At 46.5% G+C, this 13,729-nt stretch overlaps 1 protein-coding gene across 1 annotated transcript in view; it reads right to left on the bottom strand.

The window, feature by feature from the left end:
- The window catches only part of APLF (aprataxin and PNKP like factor), a 176,473-nt gene extending 169,949 nt beyond the window's left edge, over nucleotides 1–6,524 (bottom strand). The window contains exons 1-2 of the mRNA XM_083175813.1: nucleotides 6,219–6,524; nucleotides 4,963–5,034 (exon numbers count right to left, since the gene is read on the bottom strand). Coding sequence (XP_083031939.1) covers nucleotides 4,963–5,034; nucleotides 6,219–6,311 — 165 coding nt within the window. The 5' untranslated portion in view covers nucleotides 6,312–6,524. The remainder of the gene's footprint in view (nucleotides 1–4,962; nucleotides 5,035–6,218) is intronic.
- Nucleotides 6,525–13,729: the final 7,205 nt, after the last annotated feature.

Raw genomic sequence — 13,729 nt, 5'->3', positions numbered from 1 at the left:
AGATCGAACTTTGACCCGGTTTCATACAATGGATCGATTAAATCCTTTACAAGACTCATGGACGACTCCGTGAATCGCTTCCTTGCGACACCACGTTCGATCCGTCCTAATCTCACTAAACAGGAAACTTTGGCATTAAAATCCTTGGAGAAGAATCAATCGATTATCATTCGCCCCGCTGACAAGGGCGGGGCGATCGTTATTCAAAATGTGGAGGATTATAGGGAAGAACTGAGGCAACAACTGCAAGACCCTGATGTGTATCAAAAATTGGGCAAAGACCCCACCGGGGAATACCAACAAGAATTATCTTTGGTCTTGAATGCAGCACACAGTGAAAATAAATTGCCTACTAAGGTTTGGAAGTCCCTATGTGTGAAATTTCCGAGAGTGCCCATTTTGTATTCCCTTCCGAAGATCCACAAAAACCCCACTAGACCTCCAGGGAGGCCTATTATATCGGCCAGAGAATCTTTAATGCAACCAGTGTCACAGTTATTGGACAGCATCCTGCAACCCCTGTTACCAACACAACCCACTTTCCTTAAAGACACTACGTCCTTTTTGTTGAAGATTAAGGAATGCGGGGTGATCCCACATGGAACATTGTTGTGCTGTCTCGACGTGTGCAGCCTGTACACGTCGATACCCCATGAAGGAGGTCTAATAGCCATGCAGAAATTCCTGATTGAGAATTTGGACACCACTGCCTTTGATCACAGTCTTTTCCTGTCTCTACTGGAACTTACCCTCCGTCGGAATTTTTTTCTCTTTGATGGAGAATTTTTTGTTCAGCGTAGGGGGTGTGCCATGGGATCTTCTGTGGCACCCTCCTACGCGAACATTTTTATGTTTGCTGTGGAGCAGGATTTGTTTTTCAGCGATCTGTTGATTAAAGAGCATGTACTGATGTACACACGGTACATCGATGACATCTTTATGTTGTGGACAGGAGGCGAGGATAAGTTTCGACAAATGATGTCTGATATTAACTCTTCTAGTCCCCATATTAAGTTTACCTTTACCTGTGATCTTTGTACGGCTAATTTCTTGGATGTGAACCTCCAGGTGTCTGATGGAAAAATTGTCACTAGTGTATATAGTAAAATGACAGACCGCAACACTTTGTTGCGTGCCACTAGTTACCACCCGCCAGCCCTAAAAAATGGCCTGCCACTATCGCAGATGATTAGGGTGGCCCGGATCACGAGTGACACTAACCTGGTTAGTGACCAACTGGATCAGGTTTCTAAGAAATTTGAAGCCAGGGGTTATCAGAGATCCCTGTTAGAACAGACCAAACAGAAAGTTTTGAAAATGAACAGAGAGGATTTACTTAAAACTACAAGTAGGGACAATAGTAAAAAAATTCCATTAGTATGTACATTTTCTACATCTAATCCTATCTTACAACGGGCCACTAAGGCCTTATGGCCTATTGTTAGTACCGATAAAGACCTTCCGGTCTTTAAACATATGAAACCAATGGTAGCCTTTTCCAGAGGCAGTAATCTGCGGGACAGATTGGTCCGAACCGATATTACAGGTATGGGTAGTTCTAGATGTCCCAACACCTATTTCAAAGCACCCGGGTGTTATAAATGCAGTGGTTGCGCTACCTGCAGCCTGATGATACCTTGCAAATCATTCAAACATCCACATTTGGAGAAAATATATGACATTCGTTTTGTGCTAGGGTGCACATCTATGTACGTGGTCTACGTCATAATATGCCCGTGCGGGCTATATTACGTGGGCCAGACCACCTGTAAGTTTAAAGATAGGATGGGCGGTCATCGATCATCAATCGGCCTTGCTCTCCGTGGACGTGACATCGACCAACCGGTCGCACGCCACTTCAAAAAAATGAACCACCCCCTGCAATCTCTCCGATATTTTATGATCGATCAGGTCCCCTTATCTTTGAGGGGAGGTGATCGGGCAAAAAAATTATTAATGAAGGAGTCACAGTGGATTGTTCGTCTGGGTACCACCAACCCAGGTGGACTCAACGAAAAAATAAACTGGAACAGTCTAATTTGAGCCAGTTAGGATGTAATAGTGATGATCTGAGTTATCTTTGGTACCTTTTGATATTTTTTCATGTATATTTTTTTATATATATGTCTTCCAAGATTTCATTCATAGTTTATATCTTATGCGTATATTTGTGTGTCCTTGATGATGTTCTTTTTGTATGTTGCTTAAGTGTTTATTACTGGTGTTTTTGTATTTTTATGTCACTACATGTTGGGGTGGAAACCCATGCACTGATGGCTTGTTTTTTGTCCCCAGGGTGCTGACGAGGTTAGCTGCAGGGGAAGGTTATCGCTGTGGGACCCGGTGAAACGCAAGCAGGTGGAACGCTTGGAACGCTCCCTGACTTCCGGGTACACGTCTCTGGGGATCCGGCGATGACGACTTCCGGCAGTGGACGCGCCGGTGCCCGGCGGGGATGGAACAGCGCGGCATGGTGATCTATTTATGTGGGTAAGTGTATTTTATGTATGTTCTTTGCTGTGCCCTGAGGAAGAGGCGGCTTGCCTCGAAAGCGCTCGGCGCTAATACAGCTTCGTTTTTGCATATTTAAACCATTTGTGTCCGTGTGCCTCCTTCCTGCTGGACATATATATATATATATATATATATATATATATATATATACACATATATATATATATATATATACACATATATATATATATATGTATATATACACACAGTGATCGGTGCTGTTAAGTACAGCACCGATCACCACCGATCGCCAGCCCCCCCTCCCACCCGGCAGCCCCCCCTCCCACCCACCCGGCTGCCGCAGCGCCAGCACCCCTCCCACCCCCCCACCAGCCGAAGCGCCAGCCCCCCTCCCAAAGCTGGTGAGCAAAATGGGGTCACATGTGGGGGGGTTCCACTGTATTGGTGCTTCGGGGGTCTTGCTAATGCGACATAGCACCCACCTTTCATTCCACCTCCAAAAATCACTCCTTCCCTTCTGAGTCCTGCCATGCACCCAAATGGTATTTTTGGGTCACATATGAGGCATTGCCGTACTCGGGAGAAATTGGGGCACAGATTTTGGGGTGCTTTGTCTCCTTCATTCCTTGCGAAAATGAAAAATTTTGAGCCAGAACTGCATTTTTGTGTAAAAAATTACATTTTTTTACACAAAAATGCAGATCTGGCTCAAAATTTTTCATTTTCACAAGGAATGAAGGAGACAAAGCACCCCAAAATCTGTGCCCCAATTTCTCCCGAGTATGGCAATGCCTCACATGTGACCAAAAAATACCAGTTGGGTGCATGGCAGGACTCAGAAGGGAAGGAGTGATTTTTGGATTTTGCAGCACAGATTCTGGTTGAATGACCCCTGAAGCACCCATACAGTGGAACCCCCCCACAAGTGACCCCATTTTGCAAACTACACCCTTCAGGGAATTCATCAGGGGGTATAGTGTACATTTCAAACCCCCAGGGGTTTCACCAATTTTGATACAACTGAGCTGTGAAAATGAAAAATTAAATTTTTTCATTTTCACAGCCCAGTTGTATCAAAATTGGTGAAACCCCTGGGGGTTTGAAATGTACACTATACCCCTAAATGAATTCCCTGAAGGGTGTAGTTTGCAAAATGGGGTGACTTGTGGGGGAGGTTCCTAACTTTTAGCACTTATGGTGCCTAGAAACCTACATGGTGCCTAAAAAAAAATCTCATAAAAAGGAGGCTCCAAAATCAAGTAGGTGCTCCTTCTATTATGAAGCCTGTGGTTTGGTCAACGTGCACACTAGGGCCACATATAGGATATTTATGAAAACAAAAGAATTGGGGGAATCAATTTTTAGTCACATTTCTCTAGTAAAATCTACTGTATTCGTTAGAAAAATGTATTAAAATTGAAACTCTGCAAAAAAAAAGAAATTTTGAAATTTCACCTACACTTTGTTTTAATTCCTGTGAAACACCTAAAGGGTTAACAAACTTCCAAAATGCTGTTTTGAATACTGTGAGGGGTGCAGTTTTTGAAATGGCATCATTTATGGGGGTGTCTCACATACAAGTCCCTCAAAGTCACATCAGAACTGAACTGGTCCCTAAAAAAATCAGTGTTTGAAATTTTCTTGAAAATTTGAGAATTTGCTATTCATATTTGAAGCCTCCTAGTGTCCAAAAAAATGAAAAGGAGGTTGAAATAATGATGGCAACATAAAGTAGACATATGGTCTTTGTTAGTTATTAACTATTTTGAGTGGTATGTTTATTTGTCTCTCAAGCAGAAAATGTGACATTTTGCAAATTGCAAAATTTTCCATTTTTTCACGACATTTTGGTATTTTTCACAAAAAAACACAGACTGTATCGACCCAAATTTACCACTAATTGAAGTACAATGTGTCACGAGAACACATTCTCAAAATCACTGGGATAAGTAAAAGCAAAAAAAAGTTATCCCCACTTAAGTGAAACATGTCAGATTTGAAAAAAATGGCTCTGTCAGGAAGGCAAAAACTGGCTGTGTCAGGAAGGGGTTAAGCCCCATATACAGAGAGAGATATCTGCTTAGTGATGTGTGTTAAGCTAGTGTAGGCGATTTCCATTAAGCTTCCTGTTGGCTAGATCGCCCATACACACATAACAATGTGTGCTTAGCGATCTGTGCTAACCAATGTTCTTCATGCACATGCAGGCGATCTTTCTGGATTTACATATGCTAAGATTTGAGTGGGCAAAGGCGATATGCAGTCCATCGCTATGGAGCGAGTTGTGCTTAATTTCTAAATGATCTTGACAGATAACTTAGAAAAGAGGCAAAAATTGATCAGTGTGTATGCGCCTTCAGTTATATTATAGTGATAGGTATATTATTGCGTTATTGGCATTTATGGTTAAAGCACATGCACATTGACATGGTAATATTTAAAAACAAGACAATTTATTTAATAAGATTAGAGGAAAATAGTAATTACCGGTTTAATGCGGAGCTTGCCATTCAACACTTCAAGTACAGCATGGCTTCTGGATACTCTTTTATCTGAAATCTAGAGCAAAAGTAAATGGTCAGATATGCACATATGAATCACTGCAAGCAGACCCCCAACAGTACCTGACAGCCTAGAAAAGCAGAGCTCCAACAGTGCCAGACAGCCTAGAAAAGCAGAGCTCCAACAGTGCCAGACAGCCTAGAAAAGCAGAGCTCCAACAGTGCCAGACAGCCTAGAAAAGCAGAGCTCCAACAGTGCCAGACAGCCTAGAAAAGCAGAGCTCCAACAGTGCCAGACAGCCTAGAAAAGCAGAGCTCCAACAGTACCAGACAGCCTAGAAAAGCAGAGCTCTAACAGTGCCAGACAGCCTAGAAAAGCAGAGCTCCAACAGTGCCAGACAGCCTAGAAAAGCAGAGCTCCAACAGTACCAGACAGCCTAGAAAAGCAGAGCTCCAACAGTACCAGACAGCCTAGAAAAGCAGAGCTCCAACAGTACCAGACAGCCTAGAGAAGCATTCTACTGTACGTAGAAGATTGGCGTATATATCAGTCTGCGCAATTACAGCTGCCTATATTCAAACTGAGATAAGGGTACCACCTAGTACCCTTGTGATATAGCAAAATAGAAAAATGATCTCAATTCTAGGAATGTGGGCGCTTATAAGAAAAAGAGACTGGTACTCCCCTGTACAAGTGATGTAACACGATATATCTCCTCAATTCATTCTTTCCATGATGGATAATTATGAAACGACAAGAAAGGGAGATAGAGGGCAGATCCCCTCGTGTAATACAATTACAACTATAGATTCTTTCTGTGAACTAGTTTTCAATGAAACGGTTCACAGGGTGTTATATAATTATATATCGGGTGTTGACCCCTTTTAATCGCACTCACAGCAGTTATATGTTAAATAAGCATATCATATCCCTCAGGATTAAATGAAGATCCCCAAACAGTTAAGATGTGATGGGGCAGAAACGCCTAATCAATTTACTCACACAGCGCTAGAAGCATTAAGCATGATGAGGTCAGACAGCCTGCTTTATCTATGGGCAGTATCTGCTGAATGTGAATGACAAGACTGACATGTGAGAACATGCCTGTATGTTAGATGTCACCAGTGCCCGGATGATCACTGCATACACCTGTTACTGTACTGTAATAGCAATAACTCTAATGTAATAGGCCCAACCGTGTACATAGCATCCAGCAGCCATACTCAGGCAGCAGCACTTACAGCCAGGAAGGGTCCTCTTCCTATCACAGTCTCTCCCTTGGGAAGTAGATAGGTCCCACTCCCATCCGTGGCCTTCAGTTGGTAATCGGACATGTCACACAAGGATCAGGGAGCCTCAGGCTCACTCCGGCGTAGACTCACTACCACAGGCTCCCAGCAGCTCTGGCAGGCAGAGTGGCAGTACCACCCCGGGAAACACTGACTGTACACAACAACAGTGTGGGAAAACCTCCTGCCCACAATGCTGCTGCCGCTGCGTGCACTTCCTGATGGTTTGTCACGAGGTGCCGCATCTACCAATGACGTGTGGGGAAATACATTCTCATAAAGTAAACAAGAGCAAAGGGATGACTTTTTTGGTAGACTAAATTGTGGTGGGCTAAAGGACCTCTGATGACATCACACCCATGTGACCCGCTGTTATGTGGGAGGAGTCAGTACACTGAGTTTCAACTTTCAGTTCCTTCTGCTCCAGGCAGGAGCAGCATGTGCTGCGGACTGTGTGTGTGATGTCCCAAGTATCAGGTACACATAGTCACATACACCCAGCGGCCCCCACGCTGTCCCCCCTGCACATAAGAGTACCCCACACTGTTCCCTCCTGCACATAATACCCCGCGCTGTCCCCACTGCACATAATACCCCGCGCTGTCCCCTCTGCACATAATACCCCACACTGTCCCCTCTGCACATAATACCCCACACTGTCCCCCCTGCACATACTGTGCCCTCACACTGTCCCCCCTGCACATACTGTGCCCCCACGCTGTCCCCCCCTGCACATACTGTGCCCCCACACTGTCCCCCCTGCACATACTGTGCCCCCACACTGTCCCCCCTGCACATACTGTGCCCTCACACTGTCCCCCTGCACATACTGTGCCCTCACACTGTCCCCCCCTGCACATACTGTGCCCCCACACTGTGCCCCCACACTGTCCCCCCTGCACATACTGTGCCCCCACACTGTCCCCCCTGCACATACTGTGCCCCCACACTGTCCCCCCTGCACATACTGTGCCCCCACACTGTCCCCCCTGCACATACTGTGCCCCCACACTGTCCCCCCTGCACATACTGTGCCCCCACACTGTCCCCCCTGCACATACTGTGCCCCCACACTGTCCCCCTGTACATACTGTGCCCCCACACTGTCCCCCCTGCACATAATACCCCACACTGTCCCCCTTGCACATAATACCCCACACTGTCCTCCCTGCACATAATACCCCACAGTCCCCCCTGCACACACTGTGCCCCCACACTGTCCCCTCCTGCACATACTGCCCCCACACTGTCACTCTTGCACGCACTGCCCCCCTTGCAACCACCTCCCCCACCCCGACACCTGTTCTTATCACCCACCCCCGTACCTTACCTGACGGCACAATTCCCCCCTGTGGAACCCCCTTCTTCCCACCCGAGGGGGCACCCCCCTTCATACCTGGCATGGCCCCTTCCTGCTTCTCGTCCAACGGCACCCCTGCACTTCTCAACGCCCCCGGCTGGCACCCCGCCATCCCTTGCACTAATCAAAACACCCCTGGCGGGACTACTCCGCACTTAAACCCCCCCCACGCGCTTCTCACCTTCTGCGACACCACCTTACCTTTTCATCCACCAGCTTCTCGCCAGGCAGCACCCCTCACGCCCCCCATTCTTATCCTATGGCATCCCATTCTTTTGGCCCGACAGGCACCCCCTCCCCGCTTTTTACCTGGCATACCCCCTCCCCGCTTATCACCCGACAGCATCTCCTGGCCGGCAGCCACCCCCTGCGCTTCTCACCCATCTAGCGGCACCCCCCCTTCTTACCCAGGCACCCCAAACCCCCTGCTTATCTTCAATCCGGTGGCATCCCCCTCAGCTTCTACCATACATACCCAGGCACCCCCCTTGCCTCTCACCTGCACAGTGACACCCCCCGCCCCCTGTTCTTAACCTGTGGGACCTCCTGCTTCTCATCTGTCTGGCGGACACCCCACCACCCTCCAGCGCTTCACACACACACACACACACCCCCCACACTTACTCGGTAATCTCCCCTGCCTTTCACCCCCCTTCCCGCCCAGCGGGCATCTCAAACCCCCCCTGAATGCTTACCCGGGCACCCCACCTTGCTTCTCACCTACTCGGCGGCATACCCCCCTTGCACTCCCTGCTTCCCACCAACCACCACTTCTCACCTGTCTGGCGGGCACCCCCCACCACTTCTTGCTTCCTGCTTCTCACCCCATGGTCCTCACCCGGTGGCAAGCTTCTCCCTAACCCGCCTGGTTCTTACCCTGTGTGGCACTCCCCATTCTCACCCAGCGGCACACCCCGTCCGCTTCTCATTCTCCCTGGACACCCAAAATCTCCACCCTTCCCTCCATCCAACACCCGGTGCCTGCACCCTGCCGCCCCCTCCATTCATCTCCCACCTGGTGCTAGCAGCCTGCACACACAGCGTCCTCCCCATATTTCACACCCAGCACCAGCAGCCTTCCCCCTTCCATTCTACATAGGTGCAGGGAGTGCAGCTGCTGTGGGGCCCAGAGCTGAAAGAGGCTCACTTTGCCTGTCAAAGTATCATGTGCTGTATACATTTTTCAGCATTAGATGATAAATAGGGGCCCTTAAAAACGTTTGCTATGGGGCCCACATGTATCTAGCTACGCCACTGGGTACCGGCGGGCCAATAATGCCCCACATGCTGGTACCTGTGGTTCTCCCAAGTACCAGCATGTGGAGCAGGCTTGCTGGGACCTGTAGTCCTACTATAAAAGACCATTTTACTGTTTAAACAAGCTATCAACCCTGCACCCACCATTCAGGGGTGCAGGGGATAGCCTCGGGCTTCAGCGGACAACCTCGCCGAGTGTTACTCGGCAGGCTGCCCCTAGAGCACGTTAGGTGTGCTGTTAATACACCCAGTTAACCAGCATTAAGTGCAGATATGTACTTAACATTAGTTGATACTTCTGCCCTATAGCACGCTCCTGCTCTTAGCAGAGCTTTCAAATGTGGTCACTGCCGGACTGACATTAGAGATAGAAAAAGAAAAGGTGAAAAAGGGATGGGGGGGGGAGGGGGTGAGGCGACGGCAGGTCTTGCTCCAGCATCAGCCTTCCATGCACTGGCTTTTACAGTTCTGCAAAGGCATGCTCTCGTGCTTCCCAGCGCTGGCAGCCCGTGCTCACCTGTAATAGCACCAGCTGCCAGCATTGGGGAGCAGTAGAGCACTGGTGGCAGGTAGCATCGGGAGCAGCAGTACTCCAACAGCAGGCACCCGGGTGCAGCAGCGGATGACCCAGGGAGGAGAGTTCAGACAGCAGTGGCGGGTGGTCCAGGGAGCAGGAGTGCTCCGGCAGTGAGACCTAGGGAGCAGAGCTCTCGCAGCAGTGGGTGGCCCAGGAAGAAGAGCTCCAGCAGCAGGCCCTGGGGAGCAGCGTGGGTGTCCGGCTCTGCCATGCTGCAGATCAGGGCTCAAGAACACAGGACGGCGGCTGCAGCACTCTTCCCACACGGGACACTGGGGGGGGGGACTTTTATCAGTATTCCTTAAACACCGGCTGCAGCAGAGCGTGAGGCGTCTCTGGGGACCCACTCAGTTTAGGGGTCAGCAATTAGGGGTAAAATTTTGCTAACTCTGCTCTCAACCTATTACATTTGGCCCTCTGTCTCTCCTTTCTTTCCAAGACACGCTCACACTCTTGCTCCCATCTTTCCTTTTCTCCCTCATTGACATTCTCTCTGCTCGCACTCCTCCCTTTATCTTGATATTCCCCTTTCGCATTTCTTTTTCTTGAAGCCCCCTCTCCCTCTTTCTAGCTCCTCTCAATTTTTTGCTCTTTCCCAGACACCCTTTTTGTCTATCAAACCACTTACTCTTTCTTCCTTCCCACCTAAGAGGCCTTGTAGTGACTGTAGAGGGGGAGATCACTGGTTGTGTTAGGGGCGTTACGGTGTTTGGCATATTGTTTAAGGGTCATTAATAATAATAATAAAATAACGAGGGGAGCATGAATCAGGAATGGAAATACAGAGCTATGGATTGTTTGGTTAACCCCCCAAACCGATTTCTTGCCTAGGGCCTATTGCTGCCTTCTCGGACACACTGTGTCCTCTTCTCTCCCCAATCGCCGCCATGTCCTGCCCGAACCTCTCCGCCTCCCTCTATAACGATACCCTATCTTCGGCATTGGACTCTGCCTGCCCTCCCTCCTCTATCCCCCTTCGATGCTCCAACCCCCAACCGTGGCACTCGCCTATCACTCGATTCCTTAAAAGTGCTCTCGTACTGCTGAGCACTTCTGGAAGAAATCCCGCTCCCTCGCGGATTATATCCATTTCAAATTCATTCTATCCTACTTTAGCTCTGCCCTTGCTCTGGCCAAGGAATCCTACTTTAAGGCCCTCATCCTTTCCCAATCATCCAACCCCCGCAGGCTCTTCAACTCCTTGCTCCCCCCCCCTCCTCCTCCAGCTCTTCCTTCCTCCATCGTAGCCACTGATTTTGCTAACTACTTTTCAACCAAAATCTCCTCTCTCAGGATTGCCATCACTGCTGCCATGACCTATTAAAGTCGATATTTTAATAAACCAGTGGATAATAAAGTAGTTTATAGTAGTTGATAGGAAATGTATTACGTAGCCACACGTATATTCATGCGCGGGATACACTCTTGCGTCTGAGACTCTCAAAAATATTTTATACTATGAACATTTCTATATAAGTACACGAACAGCTCAACAATTACATTAATCGTATTATTCACTGATAACGATTAAAGCTGAAACTGCATCCGAGACGCCTGTTTGATTATAATGAAATAATACACAAACACATTTGATTATGAAGAGATCACAGATCTGACCCTGTGTCGTATTATATTGAAGTCCATAGTGGATGCAGGGGGTTACAGTATAACAAACTATATATATATATATATATATATATATATATATATATATATATATATATATATATATATATATATATATATATGAGAACGTGGGGATTGGCACTCAGGACCGATGGAGAGATGCCGGGGTGCCTTCCACATAGGATTATACAATACAAGTATCCACCGAGATTCCTTTACAGGTCCCAAAGCAGAAGAAGAGGCGGCACTCAAAACGGACTTTTCAAATCAAATAAATCTTTGTATTAAATCATGAAATAAAGGTGCAGTTCGACGACGTTTCAAGACCAAAACAACGGTCTTTTCATCAGGTCCATACAATAATTACACAGTGCAATATGTGATCACAAAAGTATCTTACCTCAGAGGAGACTATATAGACATAAAGTGTAGTAGTAGCGTGCATACAGGACGCCAGCAGCCGGTGCACAGGACTTCCGGTTCGGCAGACCTCACGGAGCCGCCTCCGATGGGGAGTGTCCACTCGACGTCACTATGGCAGGGCTGACAGCGAAAGAAACTGTGAATGAAAACGTGAGAAAAACAACTGTCAACGTAAAAATAGTGTGGTGAAAACAAAAGCTACTGTTAGAGAGATAAATGTGTGAGAGGAAAAGTAAGTGGGAAATTAAAACCAGACGTACAAAAATACATATATACGAATAACTTTAGATAAGCACCGGCTCAAGGAGGTTGAGAAAGGACATAGAATAATTGGTACTTAATATACAATTATGCGATAATGCAGCGGGTCTAATTGATCCCGTACGTATGTGTAAATTTGCCCGAGGATTGTCAGTCCGTGCGGCAATTCAAGTACTAATTTAAATCATTATATCATAGAAGAAACCAAGTAACTGTATTCGGTCCTGAAATCATCAGGTACCGATATTGAGCCAGTGAGTCTGGATTGTGAGCACTCAGGTTAAGCGCTAATCTATCACAGGAAGATGTAAGGTATATAAACCAATATAACATGCACGTACACTATAGTTATACTGGGGGTGTAGACACCCACATAAGTATGTCTAACATAATCGACCTGTGTAAAATCAATAGATCTATTAAACGCAGGGTCAAGTATAGCATTACAATTAGACAACGTATGGCGATATGCATATTTAAGCAATTGTTACTGTAATTTATGCACAATACCGTATCATGATGTTACACTTATTACAAAAAAATGTTCCAGGTAAATTTTTCATTCAGTCCTTTTGGGGACAATGTATTTAGCAGGTAAATCCATTTGGACTCACACTGTGACAATTTTTTGAGGCGATCACCTCCTCTAGGGATAGGGGGAATGTGATCGATTATTTTGCAACGCATGCTGGTAAGGGGATGTCCAAGGGCTCGGAAATGCTTTGCCACCGGTTGTTCCACACACTTGGCATCTTTTCCTGCTATGGCAGCCCGAATTGCTGCCCGATGTTGAGCCATTCTGATGCGTAAATTGCACGTTGTTTGCCCGACATACATAAGTCCACACGGACACGTTATAGTGTATATAATGAAAGGCATAATGCATGTCAACGTGTGTTGGATGTGGAATTTTTTACCGGTATGATGATTCTTTACATAAGCCCCCGGTTCCATCGAGTTGCACGTAGTACAAGAAGGGCATCGTACACTGCCACGAATTTTAGTGGGTAAAAAAGTTCCACGATTTAGAGGCGTCAAATTCGTTTTTACCAACATATCCTTGATACTTCTACCCCTCCTGTATGCTGGCATAAGTTGTTTGTTCTTCAGGCAAGGCAAAGAAGGATCACTTGTTATCATTGGCCACAGATTTTTTATCGATTTAGAGAGGGTCTCGCATGTGGGGGTATATTTAGTGACAAATGGGATTTTTTCGCCCACAGATTTTTTATTGCTGGTTTTTAGTAGATCATCTCGAGATAATTGCAGCACTTCAGCCTTTGTCTGTAGTAATTTTTTAAGAGGGTACCCACGATCCACGAACTTTTTGATCATGTCATCCAGGGTGTCAGCCAGAATAGGTTTACTGCTTGATATTCGGGCTGCACGCAACATCTGTGATCGCGGCAAACCCCTTTTCAGTAAAGGGGGATGACAACTGGAGTTTAGTAGGAAAGTATTCCTATCCGTGTCTTTGTGAAACACCGATGTACTAAAGGTGTTATCCTTTTTTGATATCTTTACATCCAGATAATGAACTGATGATGCATCCATGGTGGATGTAAATTTAATTGGGGTATCTTGGATGTTGATATTGTGGATAATGTCCCTTAACTCCTCTTGAGTGCCGGTCCATAGTATCAGCAGATCGTCTATGTAGCGGCAATACATGAAAATCTTGGCTGAAATTGTGGCATCCTCAAAGAAAAAATGTTGTTCTTTTTCAAACATATATATATTTGCTATGGCCGGTGCCACTGGGGATCCCATGGCACACCCCGTGGTTTGGATGAAATATTGGCCATTATGGATGAAGTAATTGTGGGATAACGTGTATTCAAGAAGTTGGATAAAAAGTGGAATAGGTATGAGATTGAATTTTTTCCGTATCAAGAAAGCCTGAGTAGCTGCCAATGCACCAGAGTGTGGGATAACAGAATATAGGTTTTTAACGTCCAA

The sequence above is a fragment of the Crinia signifera genome, chromosome 3 (genome assembly GCF_055691185.1).
Source record: "Crinia signifera chromosome 3, ASM5569118v1, whole genome shotgun sequence".
NCBI lineage: Eukaryota > Metazoa > Chordata > Amphibia > Anura > Myobatrachidae > Crinia > Crinia signifera.
The sequence above is the reverse complement of the archived record's forward strand: the minus strand, read 5'-3'. Positions and strand labels throughout refer to the sequence as shown.